Genomic DNA, 20,939 nt, shown 5'->3' on the forward strand with positions numbered 1-20,939 from the left:
GATTTGTTATGTACTATAACAACACCACCAACAGTCCTTTAGATGCCGCCCCTCAACACATCCTATGTTACCTGCTGCAACTTCACAGATGTAATCTAGCATACACATCAATTAGATTACATCTCGCTGCCATAGCAGCTTACCTATAAAACAGACAACATCTGTCATTGTTCAGGGTACCTGCCATTAATGCATTTATGGAAGGCCTAAAAAGAATAATTCCTCCCAGTGTACCACCCTCGCCAGTGTGGAATCTAAACATCGTCCTCACAAGACTAATGGGTCCTCCATTTGAACCTCTGCATAAATGCTAGCTACAATTTCTTACATGGAAAGCCGCTTTCCTTGTGGCCATTACATCTCTTAGAGTCAGTGAGCTACAGGTACTAACTATTCAAGAACCATTTTTACAACTCCATCATAACAAAGTAGTTCTCAGGACAAATCCCAAATTCCTTCCTAAAATTATCTCTCCCCTCCATCTCAACCAATCTGTTGAGTTGCCAGTGTTCTTCTCGCAACCACAAACGGTAGCAGAAAGCGCTCTTCATACACTAGACGTAAAAAGAGCCCTCCTTTACTATATTGACAGAACAAAACCTTTTTGCAAAACAACTTTTTGTATCCTTCTCACCACCACATAAAGGCAATCCCATATCTAAGTCCGGGATTGCAAGGTGGATTGTCAAATGTATACAAATTTGCTATCAGAAAGCGAAACGTACACTATCTATTCCCCCTAAAGCCCACTCTACCTGTAAAATGGTGGCTTCAATGGCATTTTTAGGGAACATTCCCTTAGATGATATCTGCAAAGCAGCTACATGGTCTGCACCGCACACATTCACATAACACTAGTGTGTAGATGTGCAGGCAAAACAACAAGCTAGTGTGGGCCAGGCTGTACTCAAAACACTATTTCAAACTACTGCAACAGATACTGGTGGTCGCCACTAAGGAGAAGTACTGCTATGCAATCTATGCACAGTGTGTGATCTGCAGCTCATATGCCTTGAACGGAAAATGCTACTTACCAGTATGCATCCGTTCTTGGCATGTAGAGCTGCAGATTCACACACGCCCACCCGCCTCCCCGGCTACCTTTATCTGTTCCAGTATTATCTTAATTAGATACAACATACATGGGTATCTATTTTTGTTTCTTACAAAACTCCATCATTTCCCTTCTTGGCGAAAAAACAATCTGAAGATGGAGTCTATCCCCATGCGCACTATTGTCCAAAGGAGGAGTCACCTATTCCGTGACCTCCAAAGACTTGTTCCAATACAACAACAAAGTGCAAACATACGGTCCCAATACCAGATGGCGGTTTCTGAGCACCAGTTACTTTATGGTTTCAAGCACATAAGTTGTAGCGTTCTTTCTATGATTTCTGAGTTTATTGAATGCCATGAGTAGTGGGAGGATGTCCAGTATATTTATATGTGTACTTCGTAAAGCATTTGTCAATTTGTTAAAATAGCACTTTCAGGCACTTTATATTTGGCTCTAGTTCCATATGATAAGGTTAAAATATGCAGGGGGTGGGAGAGGGAGAGTGTGAGTAGGTGCCAGGTCAGGGCATCATACCTTCATGAGTGGGCTGAGGAAGGTAGACATGGGCCATCTTTTTTCTCAGATGGATTTGGTGTGGGGAGGTGGGAGGTTGCGCAGATAAAAAGAAACAAGATGAGAGCAGGCAATGCATGGATCGCCAATAGGATAAAGAGAAACCTATCACAGCAGCTCTCATCTTCTCCTGGAAACCAGGGCAGAGTATAGAGGGCTAATATGCCAACCAAAAAGTGCTTTTATTACAAGATGTCTTGTGCTTAGCAGAATAGAGATATATGTGCTGCTGACATCCAGCATTCAACAGCATTATGTTAGCTTCATATCCATCAACAAGGTACTCTAACCTGCTGTTTAAAAGTGACTGGTGCTTTACCACATACCTAGAAAAGCATTTAAAAAAAGTAATATTTAATGTTCTCTAGATCACCACTAACTTAGTTCGTAATAACTTATAACTTTTCAGATTTTTATTAGCTTCCCCTGCTTTTCCTATATAAATTACTTTCTTTAACCACCTTCTGCAACATCTCCCGGGCTTCCTCAAGAGTAACACAGAAATGTTATTGACCTTTGAATAACACTTTCAACTTAGATTGTTGGACAATGGACGCTTGTGCCACTGCATTTTTCAACCGACCAATCAAGCCCAGGAAATCCCTATGTCAGCGAGCTGCTGATGCCAACTTATCTTAAAATACTCTCGCTCTTGATCGATCAGTTAGAAAAAAAGCCTTTTTCTGAATCGTCTTAGTTAGAATGGCTTCTATTATCCGATAATCTGAGAAATTTCGAATCATTGTCCTTAGATACTTGGCACCAACTAAACGCTGCTCTGAAACACTATTTGTAGTAAGATCTGCCGGTGCATTCTCCAAATATTTTCCTTCATCATGGTTCCCATATAGATCAGCAGATTTGGCTGCCCATTAATATGTTCATTTTCCTCTGGAATTCCTATACAATGCGAATTGGATGGTCTTGCATAGTTCTCCATTTCCTCTACTTTAAATTGTGAAGCCTGTACATTTTCATGAAGTACATAGATATCTTTGTCCCAACTAAGAGAGCGACGCACCAAATCTGAAATCTTTTCTCCAGTTCCTTCATTTGTTCTGGAATGTGTTGCACCATTCCCTCTATCTTATCCATCCTAATATGACTGTGGCGATTTCCTGCGCCAGGAAGTTTTACATACTCTGATTTCGGCTAAGGTAGTTTGAAAAATTGCTGAACCAGGTACATCGCAGGTTGACTAGAATTGACCATATCCTTATTTTTCTGCTGCCCCTGCACCACAGATGAATTTGCATGATTTACAGCCTGGATGCTTTCGACTCCAATTTACAATTCCTGACCCATCCTCTCTGGACTCAGTGTTTCTGTAATTTGAGATGATAAATCTGAGACTTCTCTTACCCCAGTTTTAACCATTGTATCATCGTTTAACAAGCTAACCACGAAAACTGGTGCTAACCCTGCGCCAGAGATTCATATTACCGATAATTTAAATTCTTCCAGACCTTCTGTCCATATAGATAAACTCCCCGAAGTAGTTTTTCGATTTTTTTTGAAAATTGAGGATAATCTTTGTGTTCTTTACCAACCACTTTCATTGATTTACCTTCTTGCCCACTTCTGTTGAGTATATATATATCCAAGTGATAGTCCACCTCCCCAGATTTACTACTATTCTGCTGCTGGAGTTTGAAGCTGGGGTCACATTATCCATAGCAGATACAGCTACAGTGCCAGTAGAGGCAACATATGGGGGAGGGGGTAAGTGTAGCAGTCATGGGGGAGGTTGTTATATCTAAAAGGACTGGTGATACCTGCTCCATCATACTGTCTGGTGCGGTGCCTTTTTTGCAAACCTTTTCTCCCTCCTCACTGCAAGAATGCAGGTTTGTGCTGCTTTCCTTTTGGCCCTTTGGTTTACTGATCTGGGACTTAAAGCTGGAGCTCCCGCTCTCCTCAGGACCAACTGCTGCATACTCTTGTCCCCCAAAATTATTGGAAATGTTATTGCCCTGCTGCCACTGACCTTTATATTTTAATAGTGGCTACTGTCCTTGGCAGGCTTTTATCTTAGCAGGGCTGGCAAGAAAAGGGACCATGTACTGGAAAGGGCTAGCCTATTGCGACGACTCCTTGCCACCAGAGACTTCCTTACCTCAGTGAGGCACCTGTTGGCTCCCTCCTCATCTCTCTCTCTGCTGAAGAACTTAGCTTCAAGAGCAGATTTGCTCTTTGACCTGGGCTGTAGTTACATTCATCGCTCGCGACTTCATAAAAGGAGCCAAATTTCCACCGCACTCGCTGTAGCCGTAGGGAAATCATTCGGCCGCATCTCGTGCCTCCGGCATTCTCAAACCCATAAGTCGTTTTGACCGTCTCTAGCGGCGAGTCATGCGGGTCGCTGCCTCACCGCTTCACTGTAGGAGTACTTATCACATCAATCTCCCCAAGCTAAGAGCGGTTCACTTAGCATTGAACGCTTTTCTCACATCCTTCAAGACGAAATCCCTGCTTGTTCAGACAACCCAACAACCAAGTACTATTTCATGGGTGCTCGCAAACTCTTTCCCAGGGGTCATTCTGTGATATGAATGAGGGTCACATTAGTACCAGCAGTAGGGAAGGGGTTGGTGGTAAAGTGGGTGTTATAGAAGAGAGGCATATACACCTAGTCTCTAAATTGCACAATGTGAAACCAAAAACGTGGGATTGATCCAGACTTCGCCACTTGACCAAATTGTGTGATCCTGGGCAATTGTTTTATTTCACTTTCCCTCCTTTTTCTTCATTATCACATATGAAGACCTCGAAATACATGACTTCACGATGTGTGCTGTACTAAACCTTCTCCTGTATTTAATTTAATAAACAATATGTTATTGATGTACGATAGAAACCCCAGCCCTTCAAGAGTGCACATAACAGACTTGCCTAATAGTACACTATTGACATCGTTATCAGAGTGGGGAGGAAGAATAAATGTTTCTCAATTCAGGTTTGAAATTTTTAAAAATGTAACTTAATGTACTGATAATCTGATGTACTAAGGTGAAATGGTTCTGCGGTTAATGAAATGCACTATTTGAATTAAAAGACTTTATCATGCTTTTACACTTATGCTGCCAGATGTCTTTATGAATGAAGGTGTTCCTAAAATTAAGTGGTGCAGGGCACCCAAGTTACTTCATTTCTTTAATTTCAACTAAACTTTAAATAAATGCTTACCCATTTATTTAACAATATTGATGCTAGAACAGTTGCTCAAGTAGTACAGGCCTCCCTGAGAAATTTATTTTCTTAATGTGGTCTGTTGATTGTCTCTGTTCCCTTTCCACCACAAACTTGTGGGGATGGGCTTGTCAGTCTATTCAGTGCTTATGACTTTCAATGGAGATCCCATGAGAGAGAAGAAATGGTTTCTTATCTGTAATCCCAGTTCTCTCCCAGGGAGAATGTCCATTGAAGTCATCAGCAACTCTCCTCATTTGTCAGTGGAAATGACAGAGATGATTATTGGACAGTTTTCCTATCTAGTACTGCCACTTGTCTGCAACATGAAATGAAGCAACTGCCACCTGTTGGACTTCATGGGATACTGGTGGTCTCTGGGCACTTAAAGGCACGGACACTGTTTTCACATTTACATAATGGCAGCCTATAGGGCTACACTGTCCTCTCTTCCTTCATCTTTCTCTTTTTTTAAAAGGGTTTGTGAAAGAGATATAAGCAGTCAAGTTACTCTTTTCCAGTTAATTTGCTGAAATGTATATATACATACATATTTATTACCTGTTTTTAAATGCAATCTGAAGAAATTGGCCATTGTAGCCTTTCTTGTAGGCTGCAAAACATTTAGGTCTTAAGTGTTTCTCCAGTCCTTTCTAAAGAAAGGCAAACATCTACACTTAAGACATATTATAAGCAGGGCTCAGGGATCCCCGCACATGGGCGGGACTTTTCAGTGCTTATGACTTCAATGGAGATTCTCCTGAGAGAGAATTGGTATTACAGGTAAGAAGCCATTCCTTGCCTGGATATCTCTCGTAATTGTGCTGCAGCGGTTTTTTAAAAAGTGGATTGTCTAAATATAAATACTAAATTCAGTTGCACTGAAAAGATATTTGCATTGTTTTAAATTGATATAAAACAGTGAGTCAATAGCGGTTTATCACGCTGCACTTATATTGTGGGACTATTTCTTGTTCCGCCCTATAAGACCCATCGCAATTCTTTGATGCTCTGCAAATATAAACAAAATGTTCCTGAACTTAATGTGGCATAGTTCCTGGATAGCATGTCCATGCGCGGCGTGTGTTATGGCACAGACAGTCTTGTCTTTTTTCATGCCTTTCCTGTGCAGAAGGCGCATTCGTCAAGCAGTTTCACTTCTGAAGCTGCGTTGAAACGGGCATGTGGGCAGGGTCAGGTAACTAGTTTACCACCCAAAATGATAGAAGAGTGGTACGTCATCTTCAAAGTACACAAACTATGGCTCCCAGACTTGAGCTGGCACGACCAACTGTCCTATGCTCTAGTACTACTGCAGGATATGGAGAAATTAATCAAAATACGAGTGTCTTTTGAACAAACTAAGCCAGTTCCTAGTTCTTCAAAGCCCACTTTGAGCAGCTGAACAAATGCAGGGTCACCAACATTTAAAATTAAATCGGGCCACATAGACAAGGTTAAAATGTAACCTGAATAATAAACACCCTCTGTTTTTGTTTTCTTTAAGTGATAGACAAATTTAATGTCTAGTTTATGGCTGTAGGATGATGTGTCCTTGGATTCGACAGAGAACAGCATATCTTCTTGGTTTTGGTCTCCTGACTGCTTAACTTCATAATGTTTGCTAGCTGGTTGGCTTTTGCATACCTGGTACTTTTCTGAATGTATTGATAGTACTGCAGGTGAGTAACTTGCTTATTTTACAATAACGCTGAAGTGGTTAAATTAGTCTCGTAATTTTGTATTGCTAAATTAATTTAATCTGTGTGTGTGTGTGTGTGTGTGTATATATATATATATATATAGATATATATATATATATATATATATATATATATATTAATATATATATATCTCACAAGATTTTCCCTTTTTACCAAAGAGAGGTTGCCGCACACCACAACATTGATAAAATTTATTTAATACCTGTAGGAAGGTGGATATCTGACTATGGTTACCCCCAACTTTTTGCCTAGTGTCTAGCTGGTTTTTCGACTTAGTTGGCCTGAGATCCTGCCATTCAGGGTCTCAGGCTGTCTGCTCTCTCTGTAAAATGGACTCCATGTACCCTAGGTACATAACCAATTGGTAAGGATCACCTTATTGGACCCTGTACAGTGTACCCTAGGTACCCAGGGCATAGGTGTACCCTAGGCCTCCCAGGGGCTGCAGCACGTATTATGCCACCCCTGGTCTGGCCTTCCAATCAGACACAACTGGCTGATCACTCAGCTGGGGCAAGGTCGTGTAATCACCCCTTGCTTAGGTGTAGTATTCCTATACCTACCTTATATATAGACACATGTGTACCTATCAGTCACTCCTATGGCAGGCCTTAACAATCCTGGAGGCAGAGTGCTTGGTAACATGTGAGATGGTGCTCTAGCATGAGCTGAGCCTGTCTGCAGCTTTCGGAACCATGTCCTTATAGCTGTTCTATGATATAGCCTACCATATACTCTTAAAGTGCCTTATAATCTTAAACGGTTATGGTAACTATGGTTGGGCTGTATCAAAACATGTCGTGTAAGGTGTCTAACACTTTGGAATAATACCCCCATGCCATTTCTGGTGATGAGGATATTATTCCCCCCTTCTAGAGGGAGAGACATGTTAAAATCCTACTTTGCTGTTTATCTCTAACCAAAGCCTCAGCATCACAAAATGGATGCTGCTGCCACAGACACAAGTCTGACCTCCTGCTGCTGGGAGTGATCCCAGCCAGGGAGGCCTGGACAATAGGTTTCCTGCTTGGGGAGGTGCTAGCACCTCCCCAGACAGCCTTTAGTGTATTGGGGCAGGGTGGGCTGAAAGGAATGAGACATGCCTGGGGCACACAAGGTGTTCCTTGCATAGTCCAGTTCAAACCGGCGCTGGGGCACTCCAGCCCCAGCTCTGGCGCGAAACTGGACAAAGGGAAGTGGGTGTAACCACCCCCTCCCAGGTCCCACCCATAAGGCGTGACCTAGCAGGTATCCCAGCCCCCCAGATTAGTATAAGAGTGGGAGTTGGGCCTCAAGACTTTGGATTATCCTGAACCTGCAAAACTGAACAGAAACTCTGGACCTTCGACATTCGACGAAAGAAGAAGACTGAAGAATCTCCCTTGTAGCCAAGGAGTGGCTACCCTGTGCAAACAGGCACCATCAAGTGACTACCCTTTGCTTTGTGAAACGTTCGACGAGGAACCGATTGCAGAGCCCGACCAGAGCCTTGATTTCCAGACTTCTCCGACCCTCATCCACATCTGCAGCAGAGCTGAGATCCGTGGAGGCGACGAGCGACGTGGGACCGGCTACCTGGGAAAAGTGGCTAGTAACTTACAGCGCAGCTTCTGAGGTACCCTCGAAGTTGTGCACCGGGGATTGAGAAGCCCCAACCCCAAGCACCATCTGCACCGAAGACCAGCCCCCCACACTCCACGAGTCCTGCGTGGGGCCCTTCAGCATTTTCCTGCTTGCCGCGTCTGTCCGGTTGCTTGCCCGCTGGCTAGTGGCCTTTGTGACGACGCTCCCTAAAATCTTCTGCGCTGGTTTGGCTCCTCCAGACTGGCTCCCGCTTCTCTGCAAAGAAGAAGCACCCCAGACCTTCCTGGTCTGCACCAGAAGCAAGTCCCTTGTTCTTCGTGGGTTCCGCTTGCCAAGGCTTGGTGAGTCCTAGTCCAACTTCGACGCCGCCGACAGCAAGAGCCTTCGTGGGACAGCTCGCCTCCTGGTCCTGGTCGTCCTCGACGCTTCCTGGTCCTCCTGGCTCCAGCGACAAGCTTCACCTTCCCCTGCAACTCTTCACGACATCGCCTGGTTCCTTCCTGGTTCCACGTGGTCACTGGCTAGTGACCTTGACTCTGTCCCCTCTGCTTGCAGGTTTCTTCTCTTCTTGATCCCAGGCTTGGGATCCACCGGACACTCTCTCCTGACTGCCTGTCAGCATCTTTCTTCAGGCATCCATAGGAGTCGACGACGAAAACGACGCATCTTCACCCCTATGCACCCGCAGCCTGTGGGCTAGGTAACTTGGGTACTCCGGTGCTCATCAGGATAGTGACTATCCTAGTGTCTAGTTTTCAAGTCTCAACTTCCTAGCTACTCCGGAAGTGTCCTAAATCTATCTATTTCTAAACTGTAACATTGCTATTGACTTTTACGCATTACGCGTGAGTGTTTCCACTCTGCACACGAATCCCGTGGGCCTCCCACTCCCTAACTAACGCTAGTGTAGTGTAGCCCCAGCGATTCCCTAGGCCTAGGCCTATTCTATTTCCGTGACAGTGGTTCTTATACCACTTATTTAGTATATGGTTTGCGTGGCCCCTAGGGCCTAACTGTATTACTTACCTGTGTGACTTACTGTATGCATTAATAAGACTGTGTTGTACTTACCTCTAAACTCATAAAGAGTGCTGAGGGTTTGCTTAGAATAAATACACTTTATTTTATATATATATCTGTTGTGGTGTCCTTTCATTTGGTATTCAAGGGATTATATATGGTATCACAGCTGGCTTCACATGCCATTCAGAGTTTAGCCTAAGACTGCTCTTGTCCATGCTACCACTAGGATAGCTGGTCTATAAGGTTGACTTTACAACCAATCACCATAAGGGTATTTGGACTGATATAAGGTGTACACTATAACTAGTGACATCATACATCAGGCCAACTTCTCACATTGGTGAGCAGCGGTTGGGATCTGAGCTTGCTGTTGTAATACCATTGTAATCTTGAGATACTAAATTGAAAGATCACACAGATATTGTCTAGGTACATATAACATAGATTATTATACTTAAGTCCTACTGGACTTTGTAGTTGTAGGTTGAAGGGAATAACACACCCTGACTACAACTACTAGAAAGGTTTAGTAGATACAACTAGTGTAGGTAGGTGCACACACCACACCCTCACTAGATCATGCCTCTGGGAGGAGATCAAGTAGATGCTCTCTCAGGAGGGGCAGGTCTGCAGAAGACCCCCTCTAGGTATGATACCTTAACATTCCAGGAGATGAGACAATTGTGTACCTCCAGAGGAATAAAACAGGGTGCAAACCCTACCCTCCTTCAGTTAAGACAACTCCTAGAGGAGTATGATGCTCAGAGGGCATCACAGGAAGGTGCCCTAGGCGCAGAGGAGGGTCTACCCACCACAGATGAGTCAGATGGGACTTCAGAGGAAGAGGTAGACAGCCAGAGCCAAGTAAGGAGACTTAGCCAGGCTAACTTAAGCTTGCATGGGAGTTTGCATGGGGTCCCCCCATACAGACCCACAAGTAGGCATTCACAGAGAAACAGGAGGGACAGATCCCCTTCAGGGGAATCCATCCACTCCCATGTCTCTAGCATCTCTAATGCTTCCTCTCACAGGGGAATGACTTCACCTGAGAGAAAGGAGCATAAAGCCAGAATGAGGGAAGCTAATCTGAGGATTCAGAGGGAAGAAATTGCCCTTGCCAAAGAGAAGCTTGCTCTGGCTAGAGAGCAAAAATTGTGTGGGTCAGAACCCACTGGTGGCAGCAACATCCCTAGAGATAGGGATAGGTATTATGACCATAGAAACCTAAGCAAGATAGTCCCCCCATATCAGAATGGGGATGACATCCACAAATGGATGACTGCTTTGGAGAGGGCCTGCAAAGTACAGCAGGTACCCCAAAGTCAGTGGGCAGCTATCTTGTGGCTCTCCTTTTCTGACAAAGGTAGAGACAAGCTCCTCACAGTCAGTGATGAGGATGCAAACAATTACAAAGTCCTGAAGAGTGCTCTGATAGATGGGTTTGGCTTAACCACTGAGCAATATAGGTTGTTGTTCAGAGACACCCAGAAGACACAGACACAGGACTGGTCTGATTTTGTGGATTGTGCCACTAAGGCTTTGGAAGGTTGGTTAACTGGCAGCAAGGTGCAGGACTATACAGGATTGTACAACTTGATTATGAGGGAGCAGATCCTTAGTAATTGTCAGAACCAGCTTCTCCATCAACACCTGGTAGACTCAGATTTGACCTCTCCCCAAGAATTGGGAAAGAGGGCAGATAAATGGGTCAGGACCAGGATTAGGCCTAAAAATCAGGGTGGTGACCAAAAGAAAGATACCACCAAGCCTCAAGAGAAGGGTGGGGATAAAGCAAAAGAGAAATCTTCCTCAGGGCCCCAAAACTCCACACAGGGTGGTGGGTCCCAAGCTCCCTCCTCTACCACAGTTAAAAAGCCTTACTGCCATGTGTGTAAAACACCTGGGCATTGGAAAACTGACAGCAGTTGTCCACAGGCTAAAAACAAAACTGTTCCTCCAACTACTCCTGTCACACCACCTATTACTGTCAGCAGTAATCCCCCAGGTGGTGGGAGTGCCCCCAAAAATGTGGTTGGGTTTTCTTGGGGAACACAGGGGGATCCTGGCTTAGCCAATTCCCCTGCAGCAGCTACTCTTGTCTGTGATGGTGGCATGGGGTTTGCCAACTTCACTGCCTGTCCCAACACTTTGGGTAGGTACAGACAGGAACCCTACATCAATGGTAGAAAAGCTGAGGCCTACAGAGACACTGGAGCTAGCATCACTATGGTGGCCCATAGGCTAGTTCCCTCTGAGCAGCTTTTGCCTGGTTTCTCATACCAGGTAACTAACATTGATGGCAAACAGAACAGTCATCCCATGGCAGAGGTATGTCTCAGCTGGGGAGGTGTCACTGGCCCTAAAAGGGTGGCAGTGTCTCCAACCTTGCCTGTGGACTGCTTACTGGGGAATGACTTAGAACTCTCAGCTTGGGCTGGAGTTGAACAAGACACCCATTCTAAAATGGTAGGCCTTTCTAAAAAGGGTAGTGGGGTTGTGCCAGTCACAACCCCTGTCCAAGTAGCTTTCCTCCCTGAAAAGGTTGGAAGGGCAGTGGTAGCCACAGCCCAGGCACAGACAGACTTCCCTGTAGAGACTGGCAGAGCTGTGACAATCACAGCTCAAACACAAACTGAGTGCCTTCCTGAAAAGGTTGGCAAGGCTGTAATGGTCTCAGCCCACACTCAGACTGATATAGGTGTAGTGAAGCCTGAAACTATGGATCACTCCACACAAACAGAGAGTAGTGGGGAGGAAGAAAAGTCTCCCTCTCCCCAGACATTAGGAAAAGGTCAGCCTCCTCAGGGATCTGACCTCACCCCTTGTGAAGGAACTGCCCCAGAGGTAGTCGGGCCTGGCCTGGCAGAGCCTCTGATGTCAGTGGCCCCTTCCAAGGTGGGACCCAGTCTGGTGCAGGTAGCCTGCCTCTCTCTACCCTGCCTCAGTCAGCCCAGGGCTGCAGAGGTCAGGGAGGCCAGTGGACCCCAAGAGGGCCCCTGTCCACAAGAACCCCCCCTTCAAAAGAATGAGGATTGCCTGGTTAGTTGCCCTAGCCAGGTGATGGGTAAAAACATTCCTGAGGGATCCCCTTCACAGGTAGTTAGGGACCTCCCCCAGAGGGATTCTGTTGGGCACAGGCAAACATGGGACCTTAGGGCCCCAAACCTGACCTGTCCCTCCAGTAAGCCCACAAAAGGGACCCAGCCTCCAGCTTTAGGTAGCCAGAGGCTGACCCTGAGAGCACAGTGCAACTCAGTTAGAGAAAGAAAGGCATCCATGGTGGAGGATGATTGGAGGAAGCTGAGGCCTCACTTTGAGGACACTCACTTCAGTACTCCATCTCAACACCAGCCTTTTACTTTGCAAAGACACACCAAAGGTAGAGATTCCCTATGGTGGAGACCCTATGATATCTTTAGGATGAGGGATTGCTTAGTGGACCATGAGACAGGGGGTAACCATGCCAGTGCTGGTTCTTCCTTATATGGCCACTCAGGCAATAGAGGCTTACCTTGTCAAGGCCAGCCTTATCTCCTTTCGTTTGGGGGGGGGTTGTGTAGGAAGGTGGATATCTGACTATGGTTACCCCCAACTTTTTGCCTAGTGTCTAGCTGGTTTTTCGACTTAGTTGGCCTGAGATCCTGCCATTCAGGGTCTCAGGCTGTCTGCTCTCTCTGTAAAATGGACTCCATGTACCCTAGGTACATAACCAATTGGTAAGGATCACCTTATTGGACCCTGTACAGTGTACCCTAGGTACCCAGGGCATAGGTGTACCCTAGGCCTCCCAGGGGCTGCAGCACGTATTATGCCACCCCTGGTCTGGCCTTCCAATCAGACACAACTGGCTGATCACTCAGCTGGGGCAAGGTCGTGTAATCACCCCTTGCTTAGGTGTAGTATTCCTATACCTACCTTATATATAGACACATGTGTACCTATCAGTCACTCCTATGGCAGGCCTTAACAATCCTGGAGGCAGAGTGCTTGGTAACATGTGAGATGGTGCTCTAGCATGAGCTGAGCCTGTCTGCAGCTTTCGGAACCATGTCCTTATAGCTGTTCTATGATATAGCCTACCATATACTCTTAAAGTGCCTTATAATCTTAAACGGTTATGGTAACTATGGTTGGGCTGTATCAAAACATGTCGTGTAAGGTGTCTAACACTTTGGAATAATACCCCCATGCCATTTCTGGTGATGAGGATATTATTCCCCCCTTCTAGAGGGAGAGACATGTTAAAATCCTACTTTGCTGTTTATCTCTAACCAAAGCCTCAGCATCACAAAATGGATGCTGCTGCCACAGACACAAGTCTGACCTCCTGCTGCTGGGAGTGATCCCAGCCAGGGAGGCCTGGACAATAGGTTTCCTGCTTGGGGAGGTGCTAGCACCTCCCCAGACAGCCTTTAGTGTATTGGGGCAGGGTGGGCTGAAAGGAATGAGACATGCCTGGGGCACACAAGGTGTTCCTTGCATAGTCCAGTTCAAACCGGCGCTGGGGCACTCCAGCCCCAGCTCTGGCGCGAAACTGGACAAAGGGAAGTGGGTGTAACCACCCCCTCCCAGGTCCCACCCATAAGGCGTGACCTAGCAGGTATCCCAGCCCCCCAGATTAGTATAAGAGTGGGAGTTGGGCCTCAAGACTTTGGATTATCCTGAACCTGCAAAACTGAACAGAAACTCTGGACCTTCGACATTCGACGAAAGAAGAAGACTGAAGAATCTCCCTTGTAGCCAAGGAGTGGCTACCCTGTGCAAACAGGCACCATCAAGTGACTACCCTTTGCTTTGTGAAACGTTCGACGAGGAACCGATTGCAGAGCCCGACCAGAGCCTTGATTTCCAGACTTCTCCGACCCTCATCCACATCTGCAGCAGAGCTGAGATCCGTGGAGGCGACGAGCGACGTGGGACCGGCTACCTGGGAAAAGTGGCTAGTAACTTACAGCGCAGCTTCTGAGGTACCCTCGAAGTTGTGCACCGGGGATTGAGAAGCCCCAACCCCAAGCACCATCTGCACCGAAGACCAGCCCCCCACACTCCACGAGTCCTGCGTGGGGCCCTTCAGCATTTTCCTGCTTGCCGCGTCTGTCCGGTTGCTTGCCCGCTGGCTAGTGGCCTTTGTGACGACGCTCCCTAAAATCTTCTGCGCTGGTTTGGCTCCTCCAGACTGGCTCCCGCTTCTCTGCAAAGAAGAAGCACCCCAGACCTTCCTGGTCTGCACCAGAAGCAAGTCCCTTGTTCTTCGTGGGTTCCGCTTGCCAAGGCTTGGTGAGTCCTAGTCCAACTTCGACGCCGCCGACAGCAAGAGCCTTCGTGGGACAGCTCGCCTCCTGGTCCTGGTCGTCCTCGACGCTTCCTGGTCCTCCTGGCTCCAGCGACAAGCTTCACCTTCCCCTGCAACTCTTCACGACATCGCCTGGTTCCTTCCTGGTTCCACGTGGTCACTGGCTAGTGACCTTGACTCTGTCCCCTCTGCTTGCAGGTTTCTTCTCTTCTTGATCCCAGGCTTGGGATCCACCGGACACTCTCTCCTGACTGCCTGTCAGCATCTTTCTTCAGGCATCCATAGGAGTCGACGACGAAAACGACGCATCTTCACCCCTATGCACCCGCAGCCTGTGGGCTAGGTAACTTGGGTACTCCGGTGCTCATCAGGATAGTGACTATCCTAGTGTCTAGTTTTCAAGTCTCAACTTCCTAGCTACTCCGGAAGTGTCCTAAATCTATCTATTTCTAAACTGTAACATTGCTATTGACTTTTACGCATTACGCGTGAGTGTTTCCACTCTGCACACGAATCCCGTGGGCCTCCCACTCCCTAACTAACGCTAGTGTAGTGTAGCCCCAGCGATTCCCTAGGCCTAGGCCTATTCTATTTCCGTGACAGTGGTTCTTATACCACTTATTTAGTATATGGTTTGCGTGGCCCCTAGGGCCTAACTGTATTACTTACCTGTGTGACTTACTGTATGCATTAATAAGACTGTGTTGTACTTACCTCTAAACTCATAAAGAGTGCTGAGGGTTTGCTTAGAATAAATACACTTTATTTTATATATATATCTGTTGTGGTGTCCTTTCATTTGGTATTCAAGGGATTATATATGGTATCACAGCTGGCTTCACATGCCATTCAGAGTTTAGCCTAAGACTGCTCTTGTCCATGCTACCACTAGGATAGCTGGTCTATAAGGTTGACTTTACAACCAATCACCATAAGGGTATTTGGACTGATATAAGGTGTACACTATAACTAGTGACATCATACATCAGGCCAACTTCTCACAATACCAGCACAGCATTGGCAGAAATCCTGACTGTTTCGGTCACCATTGACCTTTCTCAAAGGTTCGCCATTGACATCGAGGAGCTGAGCAGAAAGCCTACAAGTCACTTGCACATATTTATAGTCATTTGCCCCCTAGTGGATATATATATATATATATTTTTTTTTTTAAGCTATAACGTTTTACAAATGTTCTTGTGTAAAGTGTTCTGGAACCTCACCTTGAGCAGATAGTCAATATTCATTGTCAGTAAATACTCATATAATGGAGAACTAGGATTACAAGTAAGAAACATTTCCCACACAAGTTAAGGATGGCCCTTAAGTACATACTGTCTATTCAGGCTTATTGCTAGCGCCTGCCTCTCAACCACCGAGTATATTGTGCCTAGATTTTGTCTCTTGGTATTTTCATAGTACTATCAAGCAGCCTATGGAGATCATTTGGCACTGTAAAATAATAACTACGAACAAAACACGGCCAAAGGACCTCTTCTGGCTATTGTCTTATGACTTGCTGTTGTGTTGGTGTCCATAATTGTTAGAAAAACATAACTTGAACCAAAAACTTAAATTCAAAAGCACTTGTTCATTATTTGTTAAACTATGCTTTAAAGGCAGTGATCAAAATATTGTTTCTTTTCAGTTCATAAAAAGCCTTTACAAGAAATTGAAATAGCAGCAATTACCCATGGTGCTCTTCAAGGACTAGGGTATTTGCATTCACACAACATGATTCATAGGTAAGTGCCTCAAATGTGTAGCTATCCTTGCTCTGCCTATTCACCATCTTTTTCCAACCTGTTTAAATGGGTCTAAATTCTTGTTGGTACTAACAATTCCATTGTTTAAAAGATACACTGCTACTAAACACAGCTTCTGCTTGATTGTGTTCAATAAATGTGTAGGTTTCTCTTATCTATCTTTATATTCTTTTGAATGTTTATGCAGATCTTAGGTTGCCTGGTGTTTCTTCCCCTTTTGATTGTTTTCAAATGTCTATCAGTTGCTCAGAAGTCTTCCTACTAAGTTGATTAAAGCTCCTTGGCCTTCACTCCCTGTCCTCTTAGCTTCATTAAATGTGGCAATGGGTGACAGTTGGTGCCTTACTTGCAAAAGAATGAGCACTAGTGTTGGCACATCCTGTTCTAAAGGACACTTATCCAGTATTGGGGTATTTGTCATAGATTCACATACCTGAATCCTTCCCCGTCGCCGAGGCGGGAGTCCCACGGTAAATTACAAAAGTGGTGCCATAAGTAAAAAACAGAAGTAGCAGGCTAAAAGAAAAAAGCCTAAGGCCTAAATCTTAGTAGCCTATCTACATCATTATAGTAAAAAGAACCAAAAGTCCGCTCCAACGATCAGCTACCAGCACCCTCTAGAACACTCTCAGCAGAGGCAGTTCTCAGATTTTCACCGCATGTCGTGTGGAAGGGAGTCTCCCTGAGTGCCAACTCAGTTCTTCACTTCAACTCTTCAGAATGTCTGACAGAAAAGCTCTCTTCAAACCCTGCAGGACCTGTGATAAGAAGAGGGTCCATGGTGATGACCAGCATAAGGACTGCATTTATTGCCTTTATCCTAAGCATGTGACGAAGGATTGCAAGATCTACTGTACTTTCCCTACTAAGACTCTAAGGGATAGAGACAAGACTGCTTATGTGGCTCAAATCTACGGCTGAGGAGGATGACCGAGCCTCAACTTCTAGCAAAAGAGCTAGATCCCATGACAGCTCTTCAAGTGAGGGAAGAAAACACCATAAATCTTCCTATGATGTTTCTGATATGGTCACCTATGATTTCTTCTGGGTCAGCGCTGTCTTCACCCTCTACATCGGTCAAGGAGTCTAAGAAGATATCTACTTCAAAAACTGTGAGTAAAATCCATGTCAAATCTCTCACTTTGACTCCATCGCCGACGATTTCTGTGACTTCTTCTGCCCCATCGTCGACAGCTACTGTCTTGACGACGGCCATTACTTCGCCTATTCCGTCTACTAGAATCTCAGTCACTACTAAGAAGCCTGTTATCGGCGAAGTTATCGGCGACGACCACGTCGACGTCCAGTCCATCGACGACGGCACTGTCGACGAAGAAATCATCCTCATCGAAGTCTATGCCGTCAACGTCTGCCCCGTCGACTATGTCACCGTCGACGACTGTCCCGTCGACGACTGTCCCGTCGACGACCGCATCAGCGAAGACTCCGTCGACAAGGAGCGCGTCAACGGATTTACCAATTCAATCTCCTGTATCAGCAGGGGTAGTTTTACCTTAACAATCTGAAAGAGACACGTTAGTGATAGATTCCTTACCTTAGAATATCCCCAGGCGTCAGACTGGATCCGTAAAGTTTTGCTAGCAGTACCCCAGCGCATCAGTAGGTGGCGTCGTGCGCCTCCACGTCCGTCGATGGCGTCGTAAGTGCCGAGATGACGTCACGGAGACTACTTAGGCGGCGACACCCATGCGTGCTGACGTCAGTTCTTTCTTTTTCCGCGCCAGCAAGCACAGATCCGGTTAGAGCACGTACCTTAGTCACTGTTTTACTACCCTTTTTGAGACTTTTTGTCTCCTTTTCTCCTTGGTGCACGTAGGGATGCCTGGATTTAAGTCTTGTGGGGCCTGCTGTCACAATATGTCGGTGGCGGACCCCCACAAAGTTTGCCTCTACTGCCTGGAGACCGACCACGACTCCCCGTCCTGCCGGGACTGTCGGGTCATGGCCCCGAAGGCCTTGAGGGCGCGGCACCGCAAGCTGCTGGAGGTCCGCGGAACGCTCGGCGGGCCGCAGTCGTCGCTCCTCGGGCACCAAATCTTTGCCCTCGGATTCGGGTAGGCGACGACCTAAAAAGAAGTCGAAGCGTGTTCGCTCTCAGACGTCCCCCCATCGGTCCTCGGATGCAGACGAGGGGTACAGGGGTTCTGACCCTGCGTCTCCTATGAAGCCTGGGAGTCCCGCGGCCTACCCGCCTTACCCGGGTCCGTCGGCGACTCTCGAACAGGTGCAAGAATAATTTCTTGCTACCATGGACTGCCTTTTTAGGCCTTGGGCTCCTACCGGCACGCCTTCGGACCCCGCGGTCCCGTGTCCAGATCCTGTTGGGCAGCCGCCGGTGGAGCTCCGGCCGCAGCGCCACCCTCTGCTCCGCCTCCGGCGCCGCAGTGGGTGCAGTTTGTCCCGCCCTTTCCCCGGTTCCTGGACCATTTTGTTCCTACCTGGGATCCGCATTGGGACGTGGCACCGGCTCTGCCCCGGCCAGCGCCGTTCCCAGTGCCTTTTCCGACGCTGTATGTTCCTTCTCCGGGTCCAGCTCTGCCGCTGTTGTCTGTTACCCATGCAACAGAGGTGGAGGACGACTGGGAGGGGTCCGAAGACCCTCTTGCCCATCAGTGTGACTCACAGCAGGACTGGGTGGACGACTTGGAGGACGCCGGCGACCTTGATGTCTCTTCTGACCCGGGGGCCTCTCCCCCGCTGTTCTGCTTGCGTTTTCGGATCAGATAGAATCCGCTCATCAGAGCCTCACTAACCCAGACAGAACGTTACCCCCTCCCTAGGGCCTATTTACAATAGAGCAACCACATATATCTACCACCTAAGGACAGGGAATTCCTACTATACATACCAAGACCTCTTATAATCGGCGGCCTCGCGATCCCATACGGATCCAGACCTCTCTGCCCATACGACAGTATCACAAGTGGCGGCCTCGCGATCCCATACGAATCCAGACCTCTCTGCCCATACGACAGTATCACAAGTGGCGGCCTCGCGATCCCATACGAATCCAGACCTCTCTGCCCATACGACAGTATCACAAGTGGCGGCCTCGCGATCCCATACGAATCCAGACCTCTCTACCCAGACGGCAGTCTCAGCACAATCGGCGGCCTCGCGATCCCATACGAATCCAGACCTCTCTGCCCATACGACAGTATCACAAGTGGCGGCCTCGCGATCCCATACGAATCCAGACCTCTCTGCCCATACGACAGTATCACAAGTGGCGGCCTCGCGATCCCATACGAATCCAGACCTCTCTACCCAGACGGCAGTCTCAGCACAATCGGCGGCCTCGCGATCCCATACGAATCCAGACCTCTCTGCCCATACGACAGTATCACAAGTGGCGGCCTCGCGATCCCATACGAATCTAGACCTCTCTACCCAGACGGCAGTCTCAGCACAAGTGGCGGCCTCGCGATCCCATACGAATCCAGACCTCTCTACCCAGACGGCAGTCTCAGCACAATCGGCGGCCTCGCGATCCCCTACGAATCCAGACCTCTCTGCCCATACGACAGTATCACAAGTGGCGGCCTCGCGATCCCATACGAATCCAGACCTCTCTACCCAGACGGCAGTCTCAGCACAAGTGGCGGCCTCGCGATCCCATACGAATCCAGACCTCTCTACACAGACGGCAGTCTCAGCACAATCGGCGGCCTCGCGATCCCCTACGAATCCAGACCTCTCTGCCCATACGACAGTATCACAAGTGGCGGCCTCGCGATCCTATACGAATCCAGACCTCTCTACCTAGACGGCAGTCTCATACGACAGTTCATCCTATGATCACCATAACATACAAAAAGGGAATCAGTCTCACTATTCATCAGATCACACAAGGATTGCCAGTTCGAGCATAGCCTGTTCTCAGGTTCGAGGGGCTCCTCTTTCCCTTATTCAGTTACCACTTACCTGATCAGGGTTAACATCTGTTCATGTAGCCGCAGCTGACTAGAAGAATAGGCTACCCTCTCATACAAGAACACGCAGCACATGTTGGTTCACTACAAACTGGGTACTTTATTACTCATTACATACACAATCACATAACATTACGATATAACACATAACCTGCAAAGAAAAGTGAAAGATTAAGTTGTACACTCTAATAAGAAAGGGTCGACATCACCTTAGTAGTATGTAGCCTGCACTCAGTGGTCATCTAGGTTCCCTTCTCGTCTGTGCCTCGGCTCGCCTGGAAGTCACACCTCCGCAGTCACGGATACATGTCTGCACCACTATGCGCTGTTCTCTTCACCCTTCTCCGAGTCACTGGGACCTCTTCCTTCTCGGCTACTCTCTCCTCTCTGGCTATTCTGCTAGGAGAGTATCTGTCTCTCGGTTCTTTTCCGCCTTCAAGATGGCGTCTGTCTTCCCTGGAATAAGTAGTAGCTTTACTGCTAACGGCTAGATGCCGCCTACGGACTGAAAATGTAACTGCCTCAGACTTTCACTAATATAGAGGTGCGTTTCCTCATGGAAAATTCCGGCCTGTAACCTGCCGCCCACCAAATTCTTGTACCTCCCCGTACCAAGGACACGTTCCCAGCCGGCCGGCCTGATGTTGTGTCTTCGGCATGAAGAAAAATACAATCCTTCGATAAGGGCCGGCCTGAACCGGTTCTCTCCAAGCGAATAACACCTCATAACTAAAACATTACATTTGACCTAGAAGCATCCCAAGCTGCCGGAGCAGA

The 20,939-nt window shown here is 47.1% G+C and overlaps 1 protein-coding gene across 4 annotated transcripts in view; it reads left to right on the forward strand.

Moving 5' to 3' along the window:
• TAOK1 (TAO kinase 1) overlaps positions 1-20,939 on the forward strand; it is a 1,366,047-nt gene that overhangs the window by 327,054 nt on the left and 1,018,054 nt on the right. For all 4 annotated transcript variants that reach the window (XM_085649205.1, XM_085649204.1, XM_085649206.1 and 1 more), the window contains exon 6: positions 16,092-16,188. In XM_085649205.1, coding sequence (XP_085505331.1) covers positions 16,092-16,188 — 97 coding nt within the window. The remainder of the gene's footprint in view (positions 1-16,091; positions 16,189-20,939) is intronic.

Source organism: Triturus cristatus, chromosome 3_2 (assembly GCF_964204655.1).
Source record: "Triturus cristatus chromosome 3_2, aTriCri1.1, whole genome shotgun sequence".
NCBI classification, from domain to species: domain Eukaryota; kingdom Metazoa; phylum Chordata; class Amphibia; order Caudata; family Salamandridae; genus Triturus; species Triturus cristatus.